Source organism: Paramormyrops kingsleyae, chromosome 1, assembly GCF_048594095.1.
Source record: "Paramormyrops kingsleyae isolate MSU_618 chromosome 1, PKINGS_0.4, whole genome shotgun sequence".
Classification (NCBI taxonomy): domain Eukaryota; kingdom Metazoa; phylum Chordata; class Actinopteri; order Osteoglossiformes; family Mormyridae; genus Paramormyrops; species Paramormyrops kingsleyae.
In genome coordinates, this window is record NC_132797.1 from 8,815,059 (window position 1) to 8,840,371 (window position 25,313).

General features: G+C 46.5%; 1 protein-coding gene across 5 annotated transcripts; it reads left to right on the top strand.

Moving 5' to 3' along the window:
• The first annotated feature begins 1,215 nt into the window (after window positions 1–1,215).
• Window positions 1,216–25,212, top strand: cep290 (centrosomal protein 290). Of its 5 annotated transcripts, none has more exons than XM_072708872.1 (54): window positions 1,216–1,316; window positions 1,891–2,006; window positions 2,410–2,487; window positions 2,664–2,733; window positions 3,010–3,056; window positions 3,390–3,533; window positions 4,266–4,319; window positions 4,557–4,577; window positions 4,704–4,850; window positions 4,942–5,124; window positions 5,553–5,642; window positions 5,791–5,913; window positions 7,349–7,472; window positions 7,836–8,008; window positions 8,095–8,257; window positions 8,355–8,452; window positions 8,552–8,618; window positions 8,903–9,024; window positions 9,111–9,195; window positions 9,291–9,427; window positions 10,125–10,289; window positions 10,513–10,662; window positions 10,738–10,853; window positions 10,926–11,028; window positions 11,133–11,363; window positions 11,454–11,627; window positions 11,773–11,884; window positions 12,054–12,259; window positions 12,695–12,846; window positions 12,939–13,050; window positions 13,131–13,586; window positions 13,718–13,882; window positions 14,319–14,426; window positions 14,528–14,662; window positions 14,833–15,099; window positions 15,252–15,359; window positions 15,610–15,809; window positions 15,947–16,160; window positions 16,567–16,704; window positions 16,853–17,074; window positions 17,608–17,739; window positions 17,887–18,032; window positions 18,120–18,275; window positions 18,626–18,749; window positions 19,840–19,974; window positions 20,659–20,745; window positions 20,838–21,002; window positions 22,165–22,287; window positions 22,684–22,856; window positions 23,017–23,158; window positions 24,099–24,172; window positions 24,332–24,432; window positions 24,603–24,676; window positions 24,757–25,212. In XM_072708872.1, exons 2-54 carry the CDS (start codon window positions 1,908–1,910, stop codon window positions 24,943–24,945), a joined length of 7,380 nt encoding a protein of 2,459 aa, XP_072564973.1. In that variant the 5' UTR covers window positions 1,216–1,316; window positions 1,891–1,907; the 3' UTR covers window positions 24,946–25,212. The 5 variants fall into 5 exon arrangements, with proteins under 5 accessions (XP_072564973.1, XP_072564978.1, XP_023650968.2 ...); XM_072708877.1 differs by having other exon boundaries at window positions 24,117–24,172; XM_072708874.1 differs by having other exon boundaries at window positions 1,240–1,316; window positions 1,888–2,006.
• Window positions 25,213–25,313: the final 101 nt, after the last annotated feature.

The following is a 25,313-nucleotide window of genomic DNA, read 5'->3' on the forward strand; positions in this document are numbered from 1 at the left end:
CTCTTTGCATATGCAGTTTGTATGTGTTTGGCAAATTCCATTATGATCTTACTATGAACTGTTTCTTGTCACGCATTAAATAATTTTGCATTAAAGCTGCTTAATTCTTCACAGCTGCACAGCTACTATAATGTGCATGCAACTATTGCTTCACCCTGAAAACACACTATTGTGGAACAAAGCAGACCTCAGACCGGAGAGCCTTATCTCTGAGCAGCCCAGTCTGACACTTTGACCTTTGCAAGGAAATTGGCACAAAATGGGTCTGTCTATCCTACATGAATCACTCTTCTTATCTCCAGAGCAACAGTAAAAAAAAGTGTTGTCATGGGGGGATGTGGATTTGGCACTCCAGCCTACATATACATCGGGGCCACTTTTTCAAAATAACAAAAGTAATTGCCGATATTGCAAAAAACCACTACCAACTAATCAATCAACAAAGTTATTTCCAATCACTTATTTACCCCCTGGAAGCTTTTTCAGACAGAAAATTACTGCGCTGAGAATATGTTAAACTAGAACACACTTGAGTTCCACTCTATTTTACTTCACTTTGAAAGCACAACCTGCAGTGCACCTTCTGATCTCCCATTGTTACTGTAAAAAGGCATAAGCCGTGTGCCCTGCAGTGTAGTTAAGGGCCCTGCACTTAAATGTTGGGCATGTCTGCCGCCATCTGGTGGAAGAATTTGTAATAGTGAAGAATGATAATGTATGAGTGCAACGTATTGGAGGATACTAGATAACAATTATTATTATATTTTAATAATGAATAATTGCTTGGGGGGGGGGGGGGGGGGGGGTGCAGAACCTATCCCAGAGACTATGGGCAGAGACCATCCATATCTAACGTTACATTTTTACTCTTAGGTATATCATAAAAGTATATCAAAATTTCTTTTGTTTAGATAAAATCACAAGTGACCCGGCAAAATCTGATTCAAAATTTTATTTCTATCCATGTTTTAACCGCAGTGGGACAAATCCTAGGCACGATATCAGTGTACGCACACGCAAGAGCCAATTTACAGATGCCAATTTAGTTAACCCCCGGGGAATCCTGTGCCCGCGAAAGTGGAAACTCCCCTCACACACAGAGGAGGTGGGGATCCTTCAAAGGGGGAGGTGATCCCCACTGGACCACCGCGCCACCCTTTCCACTATCACAATTATAAGTTAATGCCACGTTCATATGAACGACACAGCCGTAAAGCAGCTGCAAGCTTTACGACTGGCACATTTTACGTCTGTTTTCACTGCAACCTAGCAACGATAACAGTTGTCCATGGAGAGAAAGCCTGAGTGATTACAAGGTTAGAGTAATTTTATTTTACAGCCTGAATGCATTTTATTTCGGTTTATCTTTTATCGTTTTAAGTGGGCAGGTAGCTGCTGTAGATTGGTGCACGTGTGTGTTTTTGCATGGCGTCTATGATTGTGGTTACACTTTGAGGCTATCGTGTTAGCTTGGTACTTCAGTGATTATCACTGAGACATGCATGCAGATCGCTCGTCGCCACTTTCCACTAACGTGATTTTATTCTATTACATCAGCATGTGATAATGAAAAACACTATATTCAGCAATGACCAATACATTTGTTAGCGCTGATTCTCCAGTAGCTTTCTCTGTGACGTGCTTAAACAGACATCAAGGTAAGATGGAAATAAAGGTTTTTTCCCCCCCTTTCATTAACACACGGTGTTTTGAAGGATGTTGTGAGCAGGCAGAGAGGCTAAGTGCGGTGTGAGAGCTGCGACTTATTGACAGTTCAGCGTATGGTACAGATCGGCTGAGCAAATTAGTGCTTTTGCCTGTTCGTCGTGTTTTCTTGTATTTTGCCCTTAAAAAGTGAACGCAGCCCCGGACTGGGATGTCTGTCAGCAGGTGGCCGCTGCCTCACCATGGCTCCGCAACTAGATTGGAACAAGCTGATGGCGATGGACCCGGAAGAGCTGGGTGGGCAGGACCAGGCGGATGAGCTCTTTGGTGTCATATCCAAGGTGCTGCACCTGTGTCACTTTTTTTGTTTTTTTAAATCTTGTGCAATCTGTGCCCATTTCATTTTTGGTTACATGCAAATTATCAAAATAGTCAAGCAAATCGTTTAAATGTTATATGAATATTCCTTACAAATACTGTAGTGGTGTCCTGTTTTTCAACAAAAATCGTTCTGATAAATCATATGCAAGTGCTCACCTGAATATTAATAAAGTCTAACTTTTTTTCTCACCATTGAACTTCATGGATCTATAACATAAAATAAACAATGTACCGGTTAAGCTAATCACATGAACGTTTAACTGGTGTTTTTACATCCCATGAGTGACAGGGTAGTTCTCATGAATGGAACTACACAGTTTGTGTAAATACCAATACTAACCCCAAAGCATGTGTCACTTTCAGGTTGAACCAGACGATCTGAAAGATGATGGTAAAGAAAAATTAATCCAGCTCTTCAGGATCACACAGTCCCTCATGAAGGTTTGCTGCTTTCTTTGTATGTTTCTGGTTGTATTGTTTTTCAGGTAAATTCAGTAAAATCTTATGTTGTCACATATAGAGTAGCTTGGTACAGTTGTGTGCTTCTGAAAATGCGGCATGGATGTTTTTGGTCTGTCTCTGGTGTCCTCTTCCTGATGGTGGGTCCATCATTTTAGGTGAAGGCCGCAGAAGCAGAGTGTGTGTATGAAGTCATCGATAAGGCCGGTGTTGAACAAGCAAGAATCGGTATGTAACAGGGAGTGTATGACGTCATTGATAAGGCCGGCATTCAACAAGTGAGAAATCAATGCATAGCAGAATGTTTGTATGACATCATCAATAATGGCTGAAATTGAACAAATGAGAATAGGTATGTAGCAGAAATAGACATAAACAAGGTGTTCATGCACAGGACATAACATTTCATTTTGTCAATCAGCTAAGCATGATGGGTAATTAGAAATGGCAGTTACTCTGGTTATGGACTATTTGCAAACTCCTTGATCTGCTTTTATCCCGTAGAAACACAGCTGAAAACCCAGCTATATTCATTGGAACAGGAGCTGCAGGTATGGCTTGATAAAGTGAAGAAGTTGTGTGAACGTGTTCATTCTATTATTTGGGCTGTATGTGCTGTTTATCTTCTGTCTTGCCTGAAACCTCAGCCAATGAGATTCAGACACTGAGAGACCATGCTAAGGAGATTACTGGCCTAAGTCCTCTTTGCAGCTTGCCGAAAACAACCGCATCTGTTGTCCTGTTGCTGTTAATTGTTGCTGTTTGGTTTATTTTCATCTGTGTTTGTGACTGAGGATTCCTGCCGACGGCCACGATTTCCTGCCAGGGTGTGAGTGTTTGGTGGGCCGGTTTGATAAAGAGTCGCTGTGACTTCTCTGGTCCAGATGGCTCAGCGTTCAGCGGGGGGACGCGACACGCGCTTCCTCCGCGATGAGCTGCGTCAACTGGAAGGTCAACTGGAACGGAAGGAGAAGGAGCTGCTGCAGTTGGAGAAGGAGATAAACAAGGAAAAGAAAGTTAATGAGGAAGTATGTTAATGTATTATCCTGCCATAACAGCTATTGTGTAGAAATCATACTTTTAGTATATTATATGGATGCATTGTCTGCAGAATATCAGTGCAGATATGAGTTATTTACCTTTTACCTACCTGCTGTTTTTTGTATTGTGGTTTGAATGAAACCAAATGGTTTATTTAGAGCCAAAATTTTGCTTACATTGTAGGTTAGAAATATGTCTTATTTTAATATGTCTTTCATCTTAATAACTAGCTGAATGTTAAGGTGTTAATGACATTTTCATTTTTCTGGCTTAAATATTCCTTGTTCATACTTAAAATGTGCAGCAGACTCTTCAGATTAAAAAAACAGAGTATTTTAGTAGAACAAGTAGCATCTTGGAACAGCATGATTATCTTTGTGTATGAGTATCTCGTTGTTCCTGAAACAGGCTAGGTAGCGTGCTTCAGCATCGTGACAAAGCTGTGGCTTTGTTTTCCTCTTTGTTCATTTACCATCCTAGAATTTTTTTTGACCTGGAACTTTTCCAGTATAAGGGTTTTTTGAGTGCACTATTTAATCTTCTCAGGAGATCATCGTCGGAGAACACAGTTAAACAGCTAACATACATTTCTTCAGAGTTTGGTAGTGATTCCATAGCATCAGTACGAACCCAGACATTACTATGAATAAATCGAGTGCAATGAAATTGTTTTGGTGCAGCTCTTGTCTTCATGCTGTTTTGGTCTTATACTTTTGCAGATGTCCGTGCGAGTTGAAGAAGCAGAGGAGGAGAACAGGAAACTGAAGAGAGAGGTTAGTCTCAGTCGGTGTAGCTGTGAGGTAGAGCATGTTGTGGGTGAACATCTGCTGCCATTTCGTGTCTGTGAGTTCATAACTGTCGCTCGTGACGAGCGTATGAAGCCACGGGCCACTTTCTCATCATCTTCTAGACCTGCGTCTCTCCTGTTGCTGTTTTATCGCTCCATTCGTGTCTCATGATTGTGTCTATCATCTTCCCTTTCTTCTCTCTGTCCTCCTCGTGACATTCAGATAAAAGTGCTTAAGAAGAAGGTAAGTCATTCGCTTGATGTGTGAGCTAGTATGTAAGGTACAGTTGCGAGAGTTAACCAGTGAGGTCAAACTCTATAGGCTCTTTTAACATCTGTTAATGGATTCCCAAAATTTGTTATCTTGCAGAACGAGCAGCTCAATCAGGACGTGACGTATTACAGGAGGGAGCTGGATCAGAAGGAGCCTCAGCCGTCCCGTGAAGAGAGCAACGAGGCCCAGAGGCGACTAAATGCTGCCAATCGGCAGCTATACCACTGCATGGAGGAGCTGCAGGTACCCACAGTTATGGAGGACCTAACTGTGCTTGTCGAGGGTATGGAAGCCGGTCTCGGAGAACATCAACAGTCTTTCCTGTCTCCTTCAGCGTGCCGAGGATGAGATAGCTCAACTTAAAGCCCAGAGTGACCAGATGCAGAAAAGTCTGGAGGAATCAGTCAAGGAGATGGAGAAGATGACAGATGAGTACAATAAGATGAAGATCGTGGTGCAGCAGAGTGACATTATCACGGATCAGCTGCGGAAGGAGAGGGACCACTGCAGACTTCAGGTAAATACTCCATGAACCACCCAGCGGTGACCTTGTGTGACTTTGACACTACTATCATCTGTTATGTCAGAAGAGACATTTCAGTCTATTGGCTTGGTTATCTTCTACTTTAGATCTGCTGTCAGAAGGTGAATTCAGTATAATTTACTTTAATTATATATGTTAGTTTGTGCATCAGATTTAATTTCATCTTCATGATGAGTAAGGTGGCCCATTGGCCATCAGGAGCTTCCATGCAAAATCCTAACAGAAGTATTTGCTGTAACAGGTGACTTTTTAATGGGAGTTCAGGTCTGTACCGTAGCTTTCATTTTCTTTGGTACACGGATGAAGAACATGTAGTTTTTGGAAGAAGTTGAAGTTAATGGCTGGACAGGGAGGTGGGATCAAAGGTCACAGGTCAGTACCTGGTGTATTGGGCTTTTCAGGTGAGAGAGCTCACCGAGCAGATCCGGTCCCGGGCCGAGGAGGACGACCCCGTAATGGCTGCCGTCAATGCTAAGGTGGAGGAGTGGAAGGTAAGTTAGACGTTGCGTGTAGATCTCTGCTCTGAGCTTCTCCAAGGAGCTGATGGTTGCAGCCTTGTCAGCACTGCCTGATCATTAAGTAAGACTCAGATATGCCTCCGTGGTATTTGACAAATGCAAGATTAAAATCCTTTTGCAGAGAATATTATCAGCAAAAGATGAGGAGATCATGGAGTATCAGCAGATGATACGAGACCTCAAGGAAAGACTGAGGACAACTCAGATGGACTCTGACAAAAGCCACATCCTGGGGCTCCAGCAGGTACCTGGCAGAAGATGCCTTCAGCAGGCCTGTGGGGGATCCTCTCATGGTCCATCAGCTGCTACTGTGTTCAGATGCTTTTTCCCTCATGTTGTTTTGTTAGCGCTGCACCAAAGTGGAATTTTTGTATTTTTGACTAAAATTACTGATAACTGGCTATCCTCAGAGCACAACAAATCTATTGATGCTGATATTGGTGACGTTACTTTTTAAAATCTCGTGAGTGTGTGTAGCACCCACATCATATAATGCAGGCAGTGAGACGTCAGCAAAACAGCCCCCCACTTGGGAGACTGTAACGAGGTTCTTAGTGGCAATGAGGCAATAAAATCTTTCGTCCTCCACAACAGAAAATGGCTGACAGTTCAATGCAAGCATCTACTGGTGAATATTAACGAAAACCTATTAGCTGCCAATATCGACCAACTGTGATACTTCAGGCCAGTATCTTTTCAACGAACATTGGCCAATACCGATATGAATGTTTCCCCTAGCAGACAGACTCTGACGGGATTTCATGGTGTTCAGGTGTTTCTTTTAATGACAGCAGTCAATATAACAACTGAACTAAACATCAGAACATTTATTTTATTATTATTGTTTTATATACAGTATATATTGATTATAGATATTATAGATATTTTTGTCTGCTTTTCAGGTGGTGGACGTGATATTTTTTCTGACGCATGCTCTCTGTCCGCTGGTGGACGTGTGCTCACCTGTGTGTGCGATCGGGGCGGAACTCCGCCATGCGCGATACAGAGAGCAGAGGAGAATTGTAAACGCGCCACCATGTAGAGACAAAAATGACAAGCTGTTGTGTAAATAAGATAAATAACATAAGGCTATTTAGTTTGTTTAATAAAAGGATAATGTATTGACCTGTTCTATAGGAAAGGTAACCTTAAATGACTTCTGTTGTGATCTGGCACTATATAGAAAATAAAATTAAATTAAAATTAACTTGACCTTCAAGGGGGGGCGGGAGGTGCCGTTGGGGGGGCGGGACCACTGGATATTATGGTAGGGGAACCACTGGATATTTTAACCAATTTATCGTGTGCTCTACCATCCTGCGGATCCATTTGCATTTTCCTGCCTGCTGTACCACCGACACCATTGCTATTAGTCTTAGGGTATTTCTTTTTCTAAATTAATCCATTAAGAGAGAAGTGAGAAATCAGTCACATTACAGGCACGTTTTAGACGGCTGTCAGGGGTCCAAGACAAGTATAATATTTACTGCCTTGGTCTCTCGGGATGAAATAAGACTTGCTACTGTTAACCTTTTAAAAGTTCTTGCACTCCTGTGATACCTGAGTATCAGCAGAATTAGTACATCAGCAGCGCAGCCGCCTGCTTGGAGTCTGCGTGGGCTTGTTTATCGTGGATGGAATTTGTGGGAAATCATGATACGTGACTTTCAATTTCGCAGGCCGTGCAAGAGCGAGACAATCAGATCAAGATGCTGACTGAGCAACTGGAGCAGTGTACAGGAGATCTGGAAAAAAACACAATGCTAATCGAGGAACTTAAGAAGCCCTTCAGCAAAGATGGAGGTAGGGCTCAGCTTTTGGGATAAATTTTAATTTTGTGTACAAGGAGACTATGAATGATTAATTTCCCTGTTTCCAGCTTTTTTCAAAATGATTCACTAAAAGTTTACTAATAAATTATAGTACAGAGGCTCTGAAGAAAGTACAGTACTTGTTTTAATGTTCAATATGTCCAAACATTACAAAGTCTACATTGGTCCAGAGTGTGTTTATGGAAAAAGCTTCCTGGACCATTTTGTTTGCTGTAGAGTATAGTGTATACTTCCAGAAGGCATGTGACTATGGCTATTTAGGACTGCAGTTGGTCTAGCTGAGACGTTTGAGATGTTAAAGCAGTTGTCCTGCATGTAATACGCCGCCCTCAAGGGCTCTCTAGTACGATCCATCAGCAGAAGATCTCCGAGCTGAAGACCCAGCTGCAGGCTGCGGAACAGAGGGCTCAGGATGCAGAACGGGCTGCTGAGCTCGCCGAATCTGACGCCAGGGAGAAGGATGGGGAGCTGAGTGAGGCCCTCCGCTCTGTCAGGGCCTACGAATCTGTAAGGTTCCTCACAGGCTACTCGGAATTTTCAGGCCACCGGGGGCTCCTACACAGAGTGTGAAAATGCGGGTTTGCTCACGGCAGGGCACAGATGGGCTGGAGGTGGCAGTGGCCGAGATCAAAGAGTACAAGAACCAAATCAAAATAAGGGACCGAGACGCCGAGGGCATGATCAAGGAGATCAACCAGCTGGAGATGAAGATCAGCGATCTCCTGGATGAGAATGAGGATCTGCGGGGACGGCTGGGTGGGTCAGCCAAGGAACATGTCTGCCGTGGAGGTGGGGACAAGTTTTGGCAAAACCGTACCCTAACGTCAGTGCTCCTTGGTTTACCTCTTTGAAGGGCTGCAACCGAAGGAAGTCGACCTGACAGAATTCCGACGGCACAGTGCTTTAAAACAGAGGCAGTACAAAGCGGAAAACCAGGTTCTCCTGAAGGAGGTAGGAGGGACCTCAGCGGCGGCTTGGCAGGTGGCTGGCTTTGTGAAACGTGGCTGGGAAGCGAAACGTTTGCTTTTCTGCCATTTAAATATATTACAGATTGAAAGATTAGAGGAGGAGAGACTGGAGCTGAAAAAGCAGGTCAGGAAACTCGTTAAAGATAAAGGTAAGAATGCAAGCGTGTGCAATGGTATTTAAATCAAGCACCTTGCTGCAATGTAAAGATTGTTCCCTAACGCTCACAATAAGTGCACAACCACAGGAAATATGATGCAGACACTTTCTCTGTAGGTTCATGTACTTTATTGGTCCCCAGGCTGAAAATTGCTTAAAATTGCTAGTATTATTGATACAGTTTTGTTTATGAACGCATATAATCCAAAGTTTAATACGCCGTACTGGGTCAGTACGAGATGGCAAGTCTAAAACAGCTACTGGTTTTGTGTTAAGGGCTGCCTGGCAGCAGTGCAGTGCTGATTGATGATGAAGATAAGCCCAGCAGAAGCATGCAGATGAAGACTTTAGTGAATAAGGTCCCGGATTCAAAACACGAGGAGGAGATGAGACTAAAGGTTAGGCGTTGACGTCCACTAAAATGCAAATAAAATGTCCTCATATTCCAGAATTACGTATAGAATAATGAAAACAATCTCCATAGATTGATCATCTCCAGAAGGAGCTGAATGTCACAGAGAAACAGCTGGAGCAGAAGAGGGCCGAATCGTCACATCTGGAAGCAAAGCGTATGTAGATGTTTCCTCTGGAGATTATCGAACCTGGTGAAGCATGATGATCTGTCTGTCTGCCTGTATAAACCTCAGTCTCATCTCAATCCTAGTCAATGACCTATGGGGCGAAAATAAACAGCTTGAACAAGGAATGAAGGAGATTCTGCAGGCGATACAGGACACCCAGAAGAGCACATGGCCAGAGGGGGTGGCTGTGACCTTGCCAAGCCTCGAGCAGCTTGTGGCTGTAAGCTCTCAGGCCAGATCGAGGTCTGCTGCATGCAGGGGCTGCTTTCTGTTGTTTCTGGGGCCCCAGGCAGGGACCAGATATGCTAGTTTCAGAGCTGAAAAAAACAAGAGTCTGTGTTGGATCTGGTTTATGGAGTAATGTATAAGATGGGAATCATCAGAGTCAAGGGTGTATACAGGGGCGGGGCCACAGCCCTTCCCCACCCCCCAGCTGAAAGCTGATTGGCCCACAGAGTGCCCCTTCTCCTGTCACTCACCTGTTCAAAACATATCACTGGCTAATGATAAGGTTGGCCCCTCTATATGAATTGTGGCCCCAGAATGCAGAGTCGAGTTTGTTGAATTAGGGGAGGGGATGCTGAGTGTGTGGGGGGGGGGGGGGGGGTTGATGCCAGTGGATCAATGGAACAGATTTGAGAAGTTGAGGCAGATATGCATAGTTTGAGCATGGCTAGACTGGGATTCATATTTAGCCCTGGGTAGGCCCACTGCACGCATATGTCTGCCCAGCTGCAGTAAAAACTGTGAAATGGCCTCCCGTCTGGCCTGCAAACCCATTGGCCCACTGTCAAAATGCCCAGTATGCCAGATAGCCAGTGCAGATCTGGGTTTGAGTGCTACTAAACACTGTCACTGGCTGCATGGGACTCTGTGCTACTGCATTGTTCACGGTATTTCTGTGTATCTGCTTTGAGGCCATCGAGATGAAGAACTCGGGGGGGAAATTCAATGCCAGCCTCCACCTGAAGGCCCAGGTGGACCAGCTGACTGGCCGGAATGATGAACTCAGACGGGAGCTTCGAGCCAGCAGAGAAGAAGCGGCCAGCGCCTTGAGTCAGCTGGGAAAGGCCAAAGAGAAGGTCATTCAGCACCTCTGTGAAATCAATTCATGGTGGAATGGTGACCGGGCAGCCTGCCTGGGGTATCTGTGGGTTTTAGTCCCACACCCAGGCCTCTGTGTGGCCAATTTTGTGTTCTTTCTGTGCTGCCATGGAGTTCCTTAATGATCTCTGCATTGGGGCATTGCTGCTTTGGTGTATCTGGTGATGCCGTGCCTTCCCCAATCCTTCTGGTGTCGCTTAGGTGGGTCGTTTGGAGCAGGAACTTGATGGCCTAAGGAAGTCCAGTGGAAACACCGTTGTTTTTAAGACTCTGGATCTTCCGGGGGACATGGCGCCATCTAGTGTTTCGGTCATCAACTCCCTGAACGAGTATGCCATCCACCTTCTGCAGGTGCGTGACATTGCCAGAGAGGTGTCCACCTGGTCATGCAGGCTCACATGAACCGCTCCAACCTTGCTGCCGCAGGAGCTTAAAGACAAGGAGGAGACCTTGAAGCGAGTTGATGGGGCGCTGGAGGAGTACAGGAGGAAGTTTGCTGTGACTCGACACCAGCAGGGGTTACTCTACAAGGAGTACCTGAGGTGACGTGTCCCCAACAGAGATGTGTGCGGTGACATCAGAGCATGGTGTGCTGACAGCTCGTGTCCTTTTAGCGAGAAGGAGACCTGGCAGAAGGAGATGCACCAGTTAGTGGAAGCCAAAAATAAACTAGAGGAGCAGAAGGAAATCAACGGTGTTAAAATGAAGGAGTTCAGTGTAAGTAAAAGCTCCATGGCTGTTACATGGGGGTGCAGTGTGATCACGGTGCAGGCTCTGTACAGGACGCCCGTTGTCCTGAAAGCCGACTGTGTCCCTCCCAGCACTGGCTAGAGGTCCTGAAGGAGGACCCGACAGAAACCAAGAAACAGATCTCCGAGGCGGCGCGTAAGATGACGGTCCTGCGCGTGAACGAGAAGGCCCTGACAAGGAAGTATACCACTCTGCTGGAGATGGAGCAGCACCTCAGGAAGGAGAACGACAAGCTGAAGAAGGACTTCCTCCAGATGGAGACCATGGTCACCGAGAGAATCGGCTACCTGGAGAGATACAAGGTGCATGTCACGTTGACCCTCGTATTTCATATTTCTGCTGTGAATTTTGTTCACTGTTCAACTGGTCCCATCTTGATGTTCCTTCACCAGGAAATGGTTGAATTTAATATAGCAGCCTTACAGAAAGCTCTGGATGACAGCGTGCCGGCATCTGAGTTAGAGCGGGCGAACAGGCAGTACGCGGACCTCACAGTCAGGTACAGAGATCTCCTGGAGAAGGACAACTGTCTTGTTCAGAGGACGACCAACATGGAACATTTAGAGGTAACGGTGACTTTTCTCATTCATCTTTTATGAACGTGAACTCATTATACAATATTACATAGCATTTAACATTAAAATACATGTATAATGTGTGATGTAAGTTGGTCCTCTTTTAAGGGGAAAAAAACTGTTTAACTTCTTTTAGAGTGAGAATTCGTCCATGCGTGAGCAAATTGTGATGTCAAACAAAGAGCTGGAGATAACCAAAGAGAAGCTTCACACGTTAGAGCAAGCCTGGGACCACATCACTAAACTAAGTAAGCCAAAGTGCTGTGCTTGCTGCTTTCACTCTGATGGAGAATCGATCTGCTTTGCCTTTACTTTATCTGTGGATGGTTTCCTGCTGGGCGCATTTGCCGCATGCAGTCCGCTGATCTTCCCAATCTTGACCCTGGTTTCAGTCACCAGTGTTCTGTAACCACCCAGGTGGTGAGGGCATCACAGACAAAGCAGCGAAAGCCGTCGCCAACAGCGAGATCGTGTCGGCCTCCAAGAAGATCACCATGCTGGAGATGAAGGAGCTGAACGAGCGTCAGAGGGCTGAGCACGCCCAGAGGATGTACGAGCAGCTGAGGACCTCTCTCAGGCAGGCGGAGGAGCGCAACGCTGAGCTAGAGGCCAAATTTGCTGAGGTCAGGACACTAAGTGCTGCACCATAGAACCATAAAATGCAGAGAACATAGAAGAAAACGAGTTTTGTAAAAATAATTGTAGTAATAATAATAAAAATAATTATATAAATAGAAAATTAAAAAGAAAATTAGAGAGAAAATGCTAATTTGAAAAGATGGGTTTTGAGGGCAGATTTAAAAAGTGAAAGTGAGTTGATGTTTCTGATACCTGGTGGGAGTGATTTCCAGAGTCGTGGAGCAGAGTGATTCCCCCCCCCATCACTCGCTGTCTGTATGTCACACCATGGTCTCAGGGAAACATGAAATTCACAAGTATATGATCCTATGACAATATGATTCTGTGACACTTGATTTGACTTGAGCGTCTGAACATCTCTCAGGCTTGTCCTTCATCTTGGAGACACCTCTGCAGGTCATGGCCTGTGTGTTTTCCAGCTGACGAAGCGGAACCTGGAAGCTCAGAGGTTGGAGCAGGAGCTTCGGGACGAGCTGGCTAGCAGCGTGAGCAGGGTGGTGAGCGACGCAGACCGCGGGCGCATCTCGGAGCTGGAGCGAGCCCAAGCAGACCTGAAAGTAGAGGTGTCAAAGTACGGTGTGCAGGGGGCGCAGTTCTTCTGGATTCCTGCTTTGGTACCTGTTTGGTGTATGTCCTATGAGGTGACATCTCCTCACCCCCCAGGTTAAGGGAAGTCTCAGATGTCGCTAAGATGCAAGTGTCCACGCTAGAGGCCAGGCAGCAGTGCAGGGAGAAGGAACTCGAGTCCCTCCGGAGGCAGGTGCTCGACTACCAGGTAAGGGACTCTGTCGAACTGCTCTGCCTTCAGTGTGCCTCTATTGCAGTCGCATTGATGCTAACCTCTCTCCTCTGCAGTCACAGTCTGATGAGAAGGCTTTGGTCGCCAAACTCCATCAGCACATCGTGGCTCTTCAGGTGAGCGAGGCCACGGCTGTCACCAAGCTGGAAGCCATGGTGCTGAAGGTCCAGAAGTTGGAGGCCCAGAAGCTGCGTGCCGAGCAGCGGCTGGACGAGAAGGAGCGGGCCTTGTACTACGCCCGGCAGGAGGCCCGCGACCGCGTGCAGCACCTACGCCACACCGTGCAGTCCCTGCGCACGCAGTTCTCCGGCGCCCTGCCGCTGCCCCAGCAGGAGAAGTTTGCACGGACCATGATGCAGCTACAGGAGGACAAGCTGAAGGTGATGAGGGAGTCTCGGCAGGCTGAGCAAGATAGGAAGAGGGTAGAGGAAAGGTCCCAGGAGCTGGAGGTGCAGCTCAGAGGCCTGGAGGATCTCATCGGCACCCTGAAGGATGCCAAGGGGGCCGAGAAGGTCAGGCACATGTTTTAAAATTTGATGCGCATATCCAGCAGATGGCTATAAAAAGGCATCATTCATTTTGGCATTAAAGTTCCTCCAGATGAGGGGAAATTTGTACATGATGAGGTGTCCTTCGAAAACAGGTGAAGGAGTGGCACAAAAGGATGGAGGAGCTTAGACTTCAGGAGCTACGGCACACCAGGGAATTAAACTCCCAGAAGGAGGAGATCAAGTACTTGAAGAGCGTGATCAGTGAGCAGGAGCGCGCCATCGGCCATTTGGAGGAGGAGGCTGTCCGACTCAATAACGTATTGCTGCCGCCACCATTCACGCCAGCTTAAAGCTCTGATCAGAGGCGACTCTAGGATGGGGGGCAAAAGGAGGGCCTAACTTTATCTTTAATGATATGTTTTGAATCAGTGACTGACAGGGGAGGGGGTTGTTTATCTCTGTGCAGATGTTGTGCAGCAGTTAGACACAGAACAGAAGGATGTCACTGTCATGTAGCACCGGGTACAGGTGCTGAGGGTCTGGTTTGCTTAGAGTGTGATGCTAAGCAGAAACATGGGGGTTGAGTAAGATGGGGGAGGAATTACAGCTGTATGGTGTTAGCTTTGGGGGGGGGGGTCACATGGCAGGATGTGGGGTTAGGCAGCAGCCTCGAGGCAGGAGCAAATCGCACTCAGCTATGTCACATTGAGTAACCAAGCAGTAGTGAAATGAATCGATGTGCTTCACCTTCAGCTACATGAGGAGCAGCAGCTGTCTTGGGAACAGCGGGAGCTGGAGCTGGAACGGAGGCTGGACCTTCATGAGAAGCAGCAGAACGAAATCGTCGAGACAGCCCAAAAGGTAACATTAGCGATTGCTATAACCCACAGGTTACCAGAGTGGTTAGCGCTGGTTAAGTACAGTATGCCAATTCCCCATGTTATTTGGTGACGTCTCCGCAGTTCGATGAGGCGACTGGATCATTGCCTGACCCCAGCCTGCCCCTCGCCCACCAGCTGGATGTTGCTCTGGGAAAAATCAAAGAGCATGTTCGCACGATCCTGGAAACGCAAGCGGCTTGTAAATCTCTGGATAAGGTGCTGCATGATACCTGAGCTGTAAAACATTATTATCATCCTTATCCTCTCCATTCGTCTCAAGCCTTCTGATTCTGCTTCTCTGTTATTTAGTTTTTTTTTTTTTTTTAATCCAGAATGGAGGCTGATTGCTTGCACAGAATCAGGAGTGTAAACATGTTTCCTGACAGAAACTGAAAGAGACAGAAGGAACCCTATGGAAGGCAGAGCAGAACATTCTTTCTCGGGACAAGGTCATCAACGAGCTGCGACTCCGCCTCCCCGCCGTGGCCGAGAGGGAGAAGCTGATGGCTGAACTGGCCCAGCACGATGAAGACCAGGAGAACCAGCTGGGCCTGAAGGTGGCCCAGCAAACCATCAGCAACCTGCAAGCCCGACTCAGCCAAAAGGAGGAGGTAGTGAAGAAGTACCAGAACATGCTGGCCAGAGCAAGACAGGTAAGTACCTCCCTAAACTCCTCACAGGCTCTTTTTTTGCATTTCTGCCTGTGTTGACTTATTGTTCTTCTGCAGAGTAAATGATTGAAAACCGGTGTTTGCAGTGATCGATGTTCCTGTCTGATGAGATGTGATGACTTCTCTCTTATCAGGAGCAGGAAGAGCTTACAAAGAGGCATGAGGGGGAGGTGAGGTCCCTGCATCAGAAGCTGGATCTTCACGTCGACTCGTCGCTGGACAGGTTCCGGCAGACCGCTCTGGTCAGCTGCTTTCAGCGTCTCGCTCTCCTTTGTTATTGCTCGCATGTTTTTCTGTAGAGGCTCCACAAGTGCACAGATTTAGAAGCAGGTATCCTGGGCCCTAACCACTCTGGATTGGAAACTGATCCTCGTGTTCTTCTCTGCATGACGTCATGTGACGTTGCAAGGCCACTAGGGAAGAAAACAATATTCCTGGAGTATTCCTCTGGCCAGTGGTTTTTGTTGAGTCAATGTGTTGTGATCTTCTCAGGAGCTGATGAGGAAACCCCCCATAATAGCTCCCACCGCAAAGCAGCTGATTCGGCTGGCTGAGGCCGAACAGTCCGCGGGGGAACAGGACTCTTCGCTGTCCTCTCTGTCTGAGCGGCTGAAAGCAGTCACTGCCGAGCTGGAGAACCAAAGACAGGTCACCGCTGCCAAAATAAGGGAACACACCAAAGAGAAGGACAAGTAAGGCTTCCAGCAGGAGGGTTCTTCAACTGGAGAGATGCAATATGCTGTGGATAAAATGACACTTTCAAATATATACCATGCCGGAGTAATAATGTAATGTTTAATGGTAATAAAGATCTTGTCCTGTTAATCAGGCTGGAGGAGATCCACGCTGCCCAGGTTAAGCAGCTGCAGCAGGAAGCAGAAGAGCTTCACACTCGATTGTCCCAGATGGAACGTGAAGTTCAGCATCTAAGAACAGAACTTGAGGCCCAGAAAGAGGCAAATGTCAGATCTCCTACAAACACCATGAAGAACTTGGTGGAGCGACTGAAAGGCCAGCTTGCACTTAAGGAGAAGCAACAGAAGGTGGGCTCATGAAGTGTACCAAAACCGTCCCCGCCCCAGCCCAGGGTATACCAAAACCGACCCCGCCTCATCCAAGGGTGTACCAAAACTGACCCCGCCCCATCCCCGCGTGTACCACAACCAACCCCGCCCCGTCCCCGCCTGTGCCAAAACCGACCCCGCCCCATCCTCGCGTGTACCAAAACCGACCCCGCCCCATCCTCGCGTGTACCAAAACCGACCCCGCCCTATCCCCATGTGTACCAACACACCAGCAGTACAGTGTAAAATTAAACATGTCCATATTTGCCTTTAAATATTTTAATTATTAAATTATTCCATTGATACATAATTGAATATGCATATATGAGCAATTGATGCTATAACCTTCACAGACTAACCTCATGGGGCTGTTTTGCTTTTCCAGGGTCTCAGCAAAGCTCTTTTAGAACTTCGGTCAGAAATGACAGCTCATGCAGAGCAACAGATAATAGCCAACGCCATTCAAAAGGAGGAGAGCCTCAACGTCCAGCAGATTGTGGACAAACGTACCAAGGATCTCAAGGTAGGCATAACCGTGAGCGAAGGCGCATCTCAGGACATTACCTACCAAATCCAAACATTCCCATGGTGCACATAGGAACCGTAACCTCATAAAATGACACCACACCCTGTTTCTAATGAGTATGAAATTTTTTGATTTCAAAATCCAGGCTCGTATCCAGGAGTTACAGGAAGATCTCCATTCCACTAAGGACAACCTGAGGGCCGTGAAGAACAGGGAAAGTTTGTTGAAAGAAGAGTTGGAGAACCTAAACAAGGAGGCGCAGCGAAGCCAGAAGCTTCAAGCCAAACTTCAGAGCGAGCGAGAACGGCGGGAGAATGAGGTCGAGGAGCTGAGGAAACAAGTGAAGAGGCTGAGCAACAGCCTGCAGGTCTGTTTGCCGTCTGTGGACAAGAACAGTGGATCATTCTGGAACACACACATCTGTTTCCCTGGGGGTGCCATATTTTTATCACTTAAGAAAAAATAGATCTGTTAGTCACTGATATTCATGTTTCGTGAAGATGTAGCGAGCCGCAGTTACCAGCGTGCGCTTAACTCCATATCCAGACAGAGTGGAGTGTTTCTCAGTACTAAGAACACAAAGATGGTAAAGTCTTGCTAATTTGTCTTTCAAGAATGAACTTGGGGCACAATGAATCATGGGATTGGTCTTGTTCGGATCGGATGCAACTGATGTATCCTTGATATTTGGGGATGGGCAAGAACAAAATCCAGGGATTTTTACTGTCCTCTGTACATCTGTTCTTGAGTAAGAACTAGTCTTTGATAATGGAAGATGACATAAAACAGGTACGCAAGAACACAAGTATAGTTACGTAGGTTTAATGAAAAAAATCCGTGGTTTCTGAATAAACCACCATCTGCATTTTTTCGTCCTTCTTTTGGTGTCTTTTTGGCCAGAATAAAGCCGAGACTGAAGCAAAGGGACCAACGGTGGAGGAGCTTCAGAAGAAGGTCAAGCGGCTTGAGGCAGATGTGGAAAGGAGAAGCGGCCCAGAGCTGAGCGAGCGGAAGGGCGTCAGGGATGACAGGGTGAGCTCTGCTTCAACTTATTATATATGCATAATTATCAATTTTAAGCACGCATACTTCTTTAGCGTATTCACTCCCCCACTAGGCTCCATTGTCATTCACTGCAGTATATTTCATGTCAACGTCTGTTCCGTGTTCCTGCCACAGTCAACAAAGGAAGAAGTGGTGCGCTGGGAGGAGGGCAAGAAGTGGCAGAACAGAATGGAGGCCATGCGGAGCAAGCTGAGGGAGAAGGAGAAGGAGGTGGAGGTGTTGACGAAGCAGCTGGGCACCATGAAGGAGCTCTACTCCAAGTGAGGAGGACTTCCCGATGCTGGTTTCTCAGTCCGCACACGTCGGCAGATGCCGAATCTCTCTGTCTGAATCCCGTCAACATTCAGGCTGGACCAAGAGAAGGCAGCTCTGCAGAAGAAGCTGAGGAGTCACGGTGTGACTGTGGAGCAAGTGGTCGGCGCCCGCACCTTGCAGGCTGAGCAGGACTTGGACGAGCTGAAGAGAAGGAACACGGAGCTGGAGCAGCACATCCTCACCATAAAGTGAGATCCTGCCAGTGTCCTTCTCCTTGTCCCCCCAAGAGTCCCCCGTGTGTCCCCTGTGTGTCCCCTTCAGTGTCCCATGTGTGTCCTCCTTAATGTCCTTCTGCTTGTCCCCTCAAGAGTCCCCCATGTGTCCCCCGTGTGTCCCCTTCAGTGTCCCCTGTGTGTCCTCCTTAATGTCCTTCTGCATGTCCCTCCAAGTGTCCCCCATGTGTCCCCTTGAGTGTCCCATGCGTGTCCTGCATGCCCCCCATGTGTCTCCTCATGTGTACTCCTGTCCCCCCCTGCATGCCCCCCCTGTGTACTCCCCAGTGCTGCATCAGTGAACGAGCCCCTGTGTCACGCTTCAGGCAGCAGCAGGCGCTGCCTCGAGATGCAGCCATCGAGGACCTGGCTCTGAAGAACCGCTACTTGGAAGAGAAGCTGCTTTCCCTAGAGAAGCAGCTGTCGCAGGAGCCTGCATCCCGGCCGTCTGTAAGTGGCAGCGCCGTGCTGCGAGAGGCCTGAGAAGGGATGCTGTGCTGACTGTGGCTTTTCCTCTGTGCTGACTATGCCATGTGACATCAGCTGACCGGCTGCTCTTTCGCCTGTCAGGTCACTCTCGCCACGCACTCCTCTTCTTCCCACAATCTGCTTTGTTATTAACTCTCATCTATCTCTCTTCATTTCAACACTGTGCCTTAAGGATAGAGGTTTGGTTTCCACACCCTAGTTCAGTACAGTATGTTCTGTGCTCTGTCAGAGACACAGGGCGGCTATCGCCTGTAGCTAATAGGCGTGTCGATGTAGGACTTTGCCTGCAGCGGTTCAGAATCAACCGGGCAAAACAATACATAAAAAGAGAGCAAAAGTCCGGATGGGACATGCGAGCTTCCGGGTGAATCCAAACAGGATGAAATCAACATGTCTGCCATAAACAGCAGCACTGAGGGCAGCCCATCTGAAACAGCTGGCCAATGGTGATCAGAACAGATTGAGGTCAATTTTGGGAGGTGACTTGGGTGACAGGCTGCACCATGATGGATGTACCTCCAGTACAGTCAGATAAGAGCTGTCCTCAATATGGGGGAACATCTAAACAAAACTGACCGTGGACAAAGGATGTGAGGAGGAACTGGAAGCTACAGAGACCATCCGTGGAGAAGAAAAAGCTTCTTTAACACGGAACTAGAAGCTGATCCCAGTGCTGCCGTTAATGTTTAGGAAGAGATTCAGAGAGGGTCTCAGGACAGACTGAAGATCACGAGAAAGAAAAGAATAAATCCAGATCTTCTCTCCTTGAGGTATAAACACACTGTGATCCTCTGATCTCTGCCGAGATGCTGACTGGTGCTCAGACTGCCTCTGATTGTAGTCTAGCTGTTTACAGCGGTGTTTCCCAATCCGGTCCATGGAGACCCTGGGAGGGAGCAAAAACACGGACCGTCTGTCGGTCCCTGAGGACCGGATTGGGAAACATTGGTTTAGAGCAGTAGGAATTAGTGCCTTTTCTTGCCCTCTAGAGGGGCTTTATTTCTGCCCTGCTATCCTGCTCCTGTGAATCATTGGATCTTGTTGGTCTCAGACATCCGGTCGAGGTTCTGGCACACCATCACAGAGGGAGCATGAGCTGCAGAAGGAGAATCTGAAGCTGTCTTCGGAAAACCTGGAGCTACGTTTCCAGCTGGAGCAGGCCAACAGGGACCTTCCAAGGCTGAAGGTGAGCCTGAAACGTTGAGCCTACGTCAGCATCAGCAACACAGGGGAAGAATGGGTGTAGATTTCCACACACTATGACTGACACCTAATCCTGGACAGGAGATGTTTCTGGAGAGAGAGCAACACCGGTTTCTCTATCGGTATTGTTTATGGTATAGGTTCCCCAATTCCGGTCCAGGAGGGCCAGTCTGCCACACAGTTTGCAGATTTCCCTGCTCAAACGCACCTTATTCAGTTCTCCAGCTAAATGCCAGGTTTAGTTGGTGTGTCTGAGCAGGGAAATCTGCAAACTACGTTACAGACTGGCCCTCCAGGACCGGAAAACCCTGGTTTATGGTTTATGGAAGAATATGCTTTTCTGTCATGTTTTGAAATTTGTCTGAGTTTGATATTTTGGAACAGTGAATGGTCATTATATACAGCAGGAAACAAGGTGCAAACTGCAAAACCAGCATCCTGATTCCCGGCCAAGAAGAACACATTGGCTCCTATTTTGTGTACCAACACTGTGAGAGAAGGTTTACAGCTGGAGATTTTACTCCTGGTCCCTCCAGCTTTTTATCTATCAAAATATCTTGTTTCCTCACCACTGGTGAGGGTTATGATTATATAAAAACATGTGAAACCAAAATGGTCCAGTATTTTTTCTATGTGATAATACTACCCTGTATCCTTCAATTCACAGAACCAGGTCACGGACCTCAAAGAGATGTGCGATATCCTCAAGAAAGAGAAGACGGACATCGAGAGGAAGCCTGGCAGTGCGCGTGGGGTGAGACGCTACATCGCACCGTGCGAAGTCTGTGCTGGTGCTACAGAAACCATCTCGGGTGTAATATGCCACCGTGACCTTTTCCTGTCCAGGCTGGGCGGAGCGGGAAGACGATCCCTGAACTGGAGAAGACCATTGGGCTGATGAAGAAAGTGGTGGAGAGGCTACAGAAGGAGAACGAGGGCTTAAAGAAGAACCCGGGGCCCATGATTCAGCATCGCCAGACAGCTCTTGAACATGAAAATGAGAAAATTAAGGTAAAGTCCAGACAAACACACCAAGGGTCTCTGTACTCGGCAGAATAGTCACATATCTGCTGAGGCCTTCAGTGAGGCCCTTGACCTCCTACTCCATGAGTGACAGATAAATGGCTGATCCTGTGCTCAGACCCCAAGCTTTGCTCTCTCCTACATATACAGTACTGTGCAAAAGTCTTAGGCAGGCAAAGAAAATGATGTTTAGATTATCCTCGTGTTGGTGTGAAACTGATATTATGCCTGTCAAAGTGTGTCAGCTTAGCCATTTCAGAACCTCTGCTAAAATCATCCCAGTATTTTTTGACTTGGCCACTAGCACCTCATACAGCTAGTCAATCTGTCACTGACTTTTTAAACCAATGTATTTCATTATTTAATTGAGCTGTTGGTGAAATTTGACAAAATCGTGGAACGGCTGAGGTGCCCCTGAGGTGAAGTTTGGGAACTGAAGCGGCGTTCATCTAGCCATCCAACAAGATATCAGTAACTTTTTAGAAAACAGAAGAAATTATTACTAGTTTTTATTGTTACTCTTAATTTGCATATGTTCTAATGTTAAATTGTGTTTTTTGTTCTAAGCCAAAGTACACTTGCTACCCAGATAAACAGCTTTAAACATTTCTTTGGACTGCCTAAGACTTTCGCACAGTACTGTACATGTATGTGAGTCTCAAAAGAGAGCAACATGGGCTATGTGATAACTAAAGAAGTCTAATGTACCTGTATGTGTATTTGTGCAAATGCCAAGGAACTCAGAAGTTGCCCGGTGGAGTTCTATTCTGAGTTAAGCTGTTGACTAAAGCACGGGGTATTTACACGCTGCTTCTGAAGGGAGATCGCTGGAAGCAGTGAACCACAGAGCACAGACAGGCTTTGATCTTCTCCTTCATGATAATTAAGGCTTCCTTGGCAGTGTTTCCTCTTAAATCTTTTAACAAATGAAATATTAATGAGAAATAATTGTGATAAAAGAGCTTCTTAGGCTTCTACATGTTCGGAATTAAAGGATTACAACAAAGAATATGATTGTGTTTTAATATTTGAAAGGTTTTTTGTCAAAGCTTGGTCTTTCACTTTGATCAGCAAAATTAATTATTTATTGAACAGATACAATTTGAGTGTTTTTTGAAATGTGTGTGTTTGTGTTTTTAATGTTTTGTAGTCAGAAAACGAGAAGCTCAGGGTCCAGATGGAAGGTATTTTATGTTCAAGATCTGAACCAAAGACAAATGAAATGGAGAAAATTTTGTTGGAAAATGAGCATTTACTCAAGGAGCTGAAAAAGGTATCTGTAAGCGCTGAGTCTGTTTATGCATGTTAATGGCCTAATGAGTTGCAGAAGTTAACGCACGCTAACAGCCTGATGAGTTAGCAGCAGGTAAAACACGCTAACAGCCTGATTAGCTATCGGATGTTATGCATGCTAACAGCCTAATGAGTTATCGGAAGGTAACGCACGCTAACAGCCTGATGAGTTAGCAGAAATTAACATAATGCTAACAGCCTAATGAGTTGGCAGAAGTTAATGCATGCTAACAGCTTAGTAAGTTCTGTGGTACTGCAAAACCAAGGCCCATTAGCTTGGTATGACTGGCAGTATTGCTCTTGCGGCTATGTTTATGCAGACATTACAGAATTTTGTAGTGAAGGAGAGGATTTTCCTTTCTGCACATGGGGGCAGGAGAGTGAAGCTGCTGAAAAACTGAGAATAAACAAGGACAACTTAGAAGCTGCCAACCAGCAGCTGCTGGCCCAGCTAGAGGAGAGCAGGCATAAGTTTAGCCTGGCCCAGAGTGAGGAACCGGCGCTGCAGGAGGCCGGCAAGAGGAGCTGTAAATCCATGGTGGTCACAAGGTCCGTTTCACACTTCAAAGTCAACCGTAAAAAAAAAAGAATGTGATTCAGATACTGTATGTCATATATGCTGGAAGTCAAGTGTCTTCGGAATGGAGAGAAACGCTTGCTGAGGCGGTACTACTTCCAGATCTCACTGTGCATCCAAACATTTCCACAGGATGTACGAGAAGAAAATGAAAGAACTGGAGAGCGACGTCGCTCAGAAGAACAGCAGGATCTCCGACCTTGAACAGCTGTTGCAAGAAGCCAGTGAGAAAGAGACGGCGGCTTTGCGTGTCATCAGTGATCTCAGGGAGCAGGTGAGCTCTGTTCTGATCAGCATGGAGGCACCTGCAGGTCCATGAGCCACCAGTCAAGCCAATAAACCACGTGCAAAATGCAATATCCCATAAGCAGATGTTTCCTGATGTATAGTCTAGTATTTTTTTTTTTTATAATTTATGAAGACCAGATGAGGCTTCCTACTCTACTTTTCTGTATTGGGATGAACCCAGATCCCCAAATTATCCCCCGGTCCCTGCCCTTTCTGGTTGATCTGCAAGATCTTCTTCTTGTTTTTCATGTATGAGCAGCCTTCCACCATTCACCTTTCCAGACACCTGTTTGTGGTTTTAGCTGCAGTTCCTGCCCCCCCCCCCCCACCCCCGACACTCTGCTTGGTTTTTTTGCTGCAATTTGAACCCAGGGCTATTAAGTAAAGTGGGAACTCCAAAACCCTACTACAGAGGAACGTTCCTTTGGCCTTCAGCATCCCTTAGAAGGGTGACCTTAACATGCCCTGCGTGTTCCATGTCTGGGCTCCTGCTTGTCCCTGGTGCCATTTAAGGTCCTTCAGCAACTCCATGTGTGTCATATCAATAGGGCTAACATTTGTTCTGAGGTCAGTCCTAACTGCAAAGTGCGCCAAGCGACTCATGTGGTTTGGGTTTGTCGTGAATGATCCTGCTTGGACCTTGATATTTGATATTTTTCTGTAGTGTTTAACCTCCTTATAAAGCCTCCAAACCTCCGCTAGCTCACAGTCTGCGTTGCCCCTCTGTGTTGCCCCTCTGCGTGCCCTCTATCTCACTAATAACTGGGCATAGAAATGTATGCATCTTCAGTGTATGTTGGTCAGTTTACTTTGTTGTTTAAATATATACGTTTTCTGGAGGTGGCCCAGAACATAATGAGTACATTATGAGAGCAGCAGACAATGTAGCAGCTGGTGAATTTACAGCCCTTTGTCTCCTTTGGGAGGCTGAACTGCTGAAGCAGCTTCCAGACGGTGCCAGAACAAACTCAGGCCTACAGAAGGAATTCCAGACATTAAGGTAATGGCTTAAGCTTATGTAACAGTGGCGATTTGTGGTAATCATTTGTGTAGCTCTGCTCTCCCCATGTAGAACTACTGTGACCAGAGGTCAGGGGGGTAACTGTAGAGAAAGCAGCATATTGGTAATAATGTCCAGCTGGAACTCTGTGTGCGGCAGATTAACCAACCTACAACTTGAGAAGGGCAAGGCGGCTCTACTCCAGGAGCTGAGGGCTTACAGAGAGCGTGAGGGACCTTCAGGCTCTGCTGCCGTGCCAGGTGAGGAATCCCACCTCACACGTCCTACCTGTACTTCGCATGTCACGTTACCCAAAGATAATCCCCTGATGCCGTTCTGTTTACCAGTTAGCTACTTAATATGAGATAAACTGGCTGGGTAAGCACAGTAACTATGGCATGTAACATGTGCTGTGAAATCAAACATTTAGGAGATGAAGGCCGTGATGTCGCCGCCCTACTGACCGCGCTGAAAAAGGCAGACGTGGAGAAGCAGCAGCTGCAGGTACCAAATCCAGCCTGTGCATTCTCTGCAAATGCTGGCATTGTGATGAAATACTGACTAAATGTTTTCAAATGGGTTAGGATGAAGTCAAGAAGATAAAGAAAGAGTTGGAGAACTTTGACCCAGCGTTTTTTGAAGAGCTTGAGGACCTGAAATTTAATTACAGCTTAGAGGTAAAGAAAAACATTCTTTTAGAAGAGAAAGTGAAGCAGCTTAGTGATCAGTTGGGAGTGGAAGTGAGTATCTCCACCGACGGGGCCATCGGGTGAGGAAGCTGCAGGACCAATGCTGAGTGCAAAGGATGCGTGTTCAGGGACTGCCCCCCTCTGCGTAGACATAGAAATACAGTGTGGTTATCATCTTAACTGGGGAGATTTCTTATGAAATGTTAATATACGACTTACTTTTGAATTTTCATTCAGCGCTGCTGTAGGAAATCTCAGTGAGATAGACTCCTATGTGTATTTGCACATCTATTTTAAAGACATTTCAGTGAAATATTGGTTTCTGTTAAATAAATGTCATATGCTATTTAATTTGTATGATCAATCAAACATGATTTACATAAAACTCGACACACATGCCTTGCATCTTAATCTGAAAATACAGAAATGTTGTTTGAAACAGGAAGCCACTC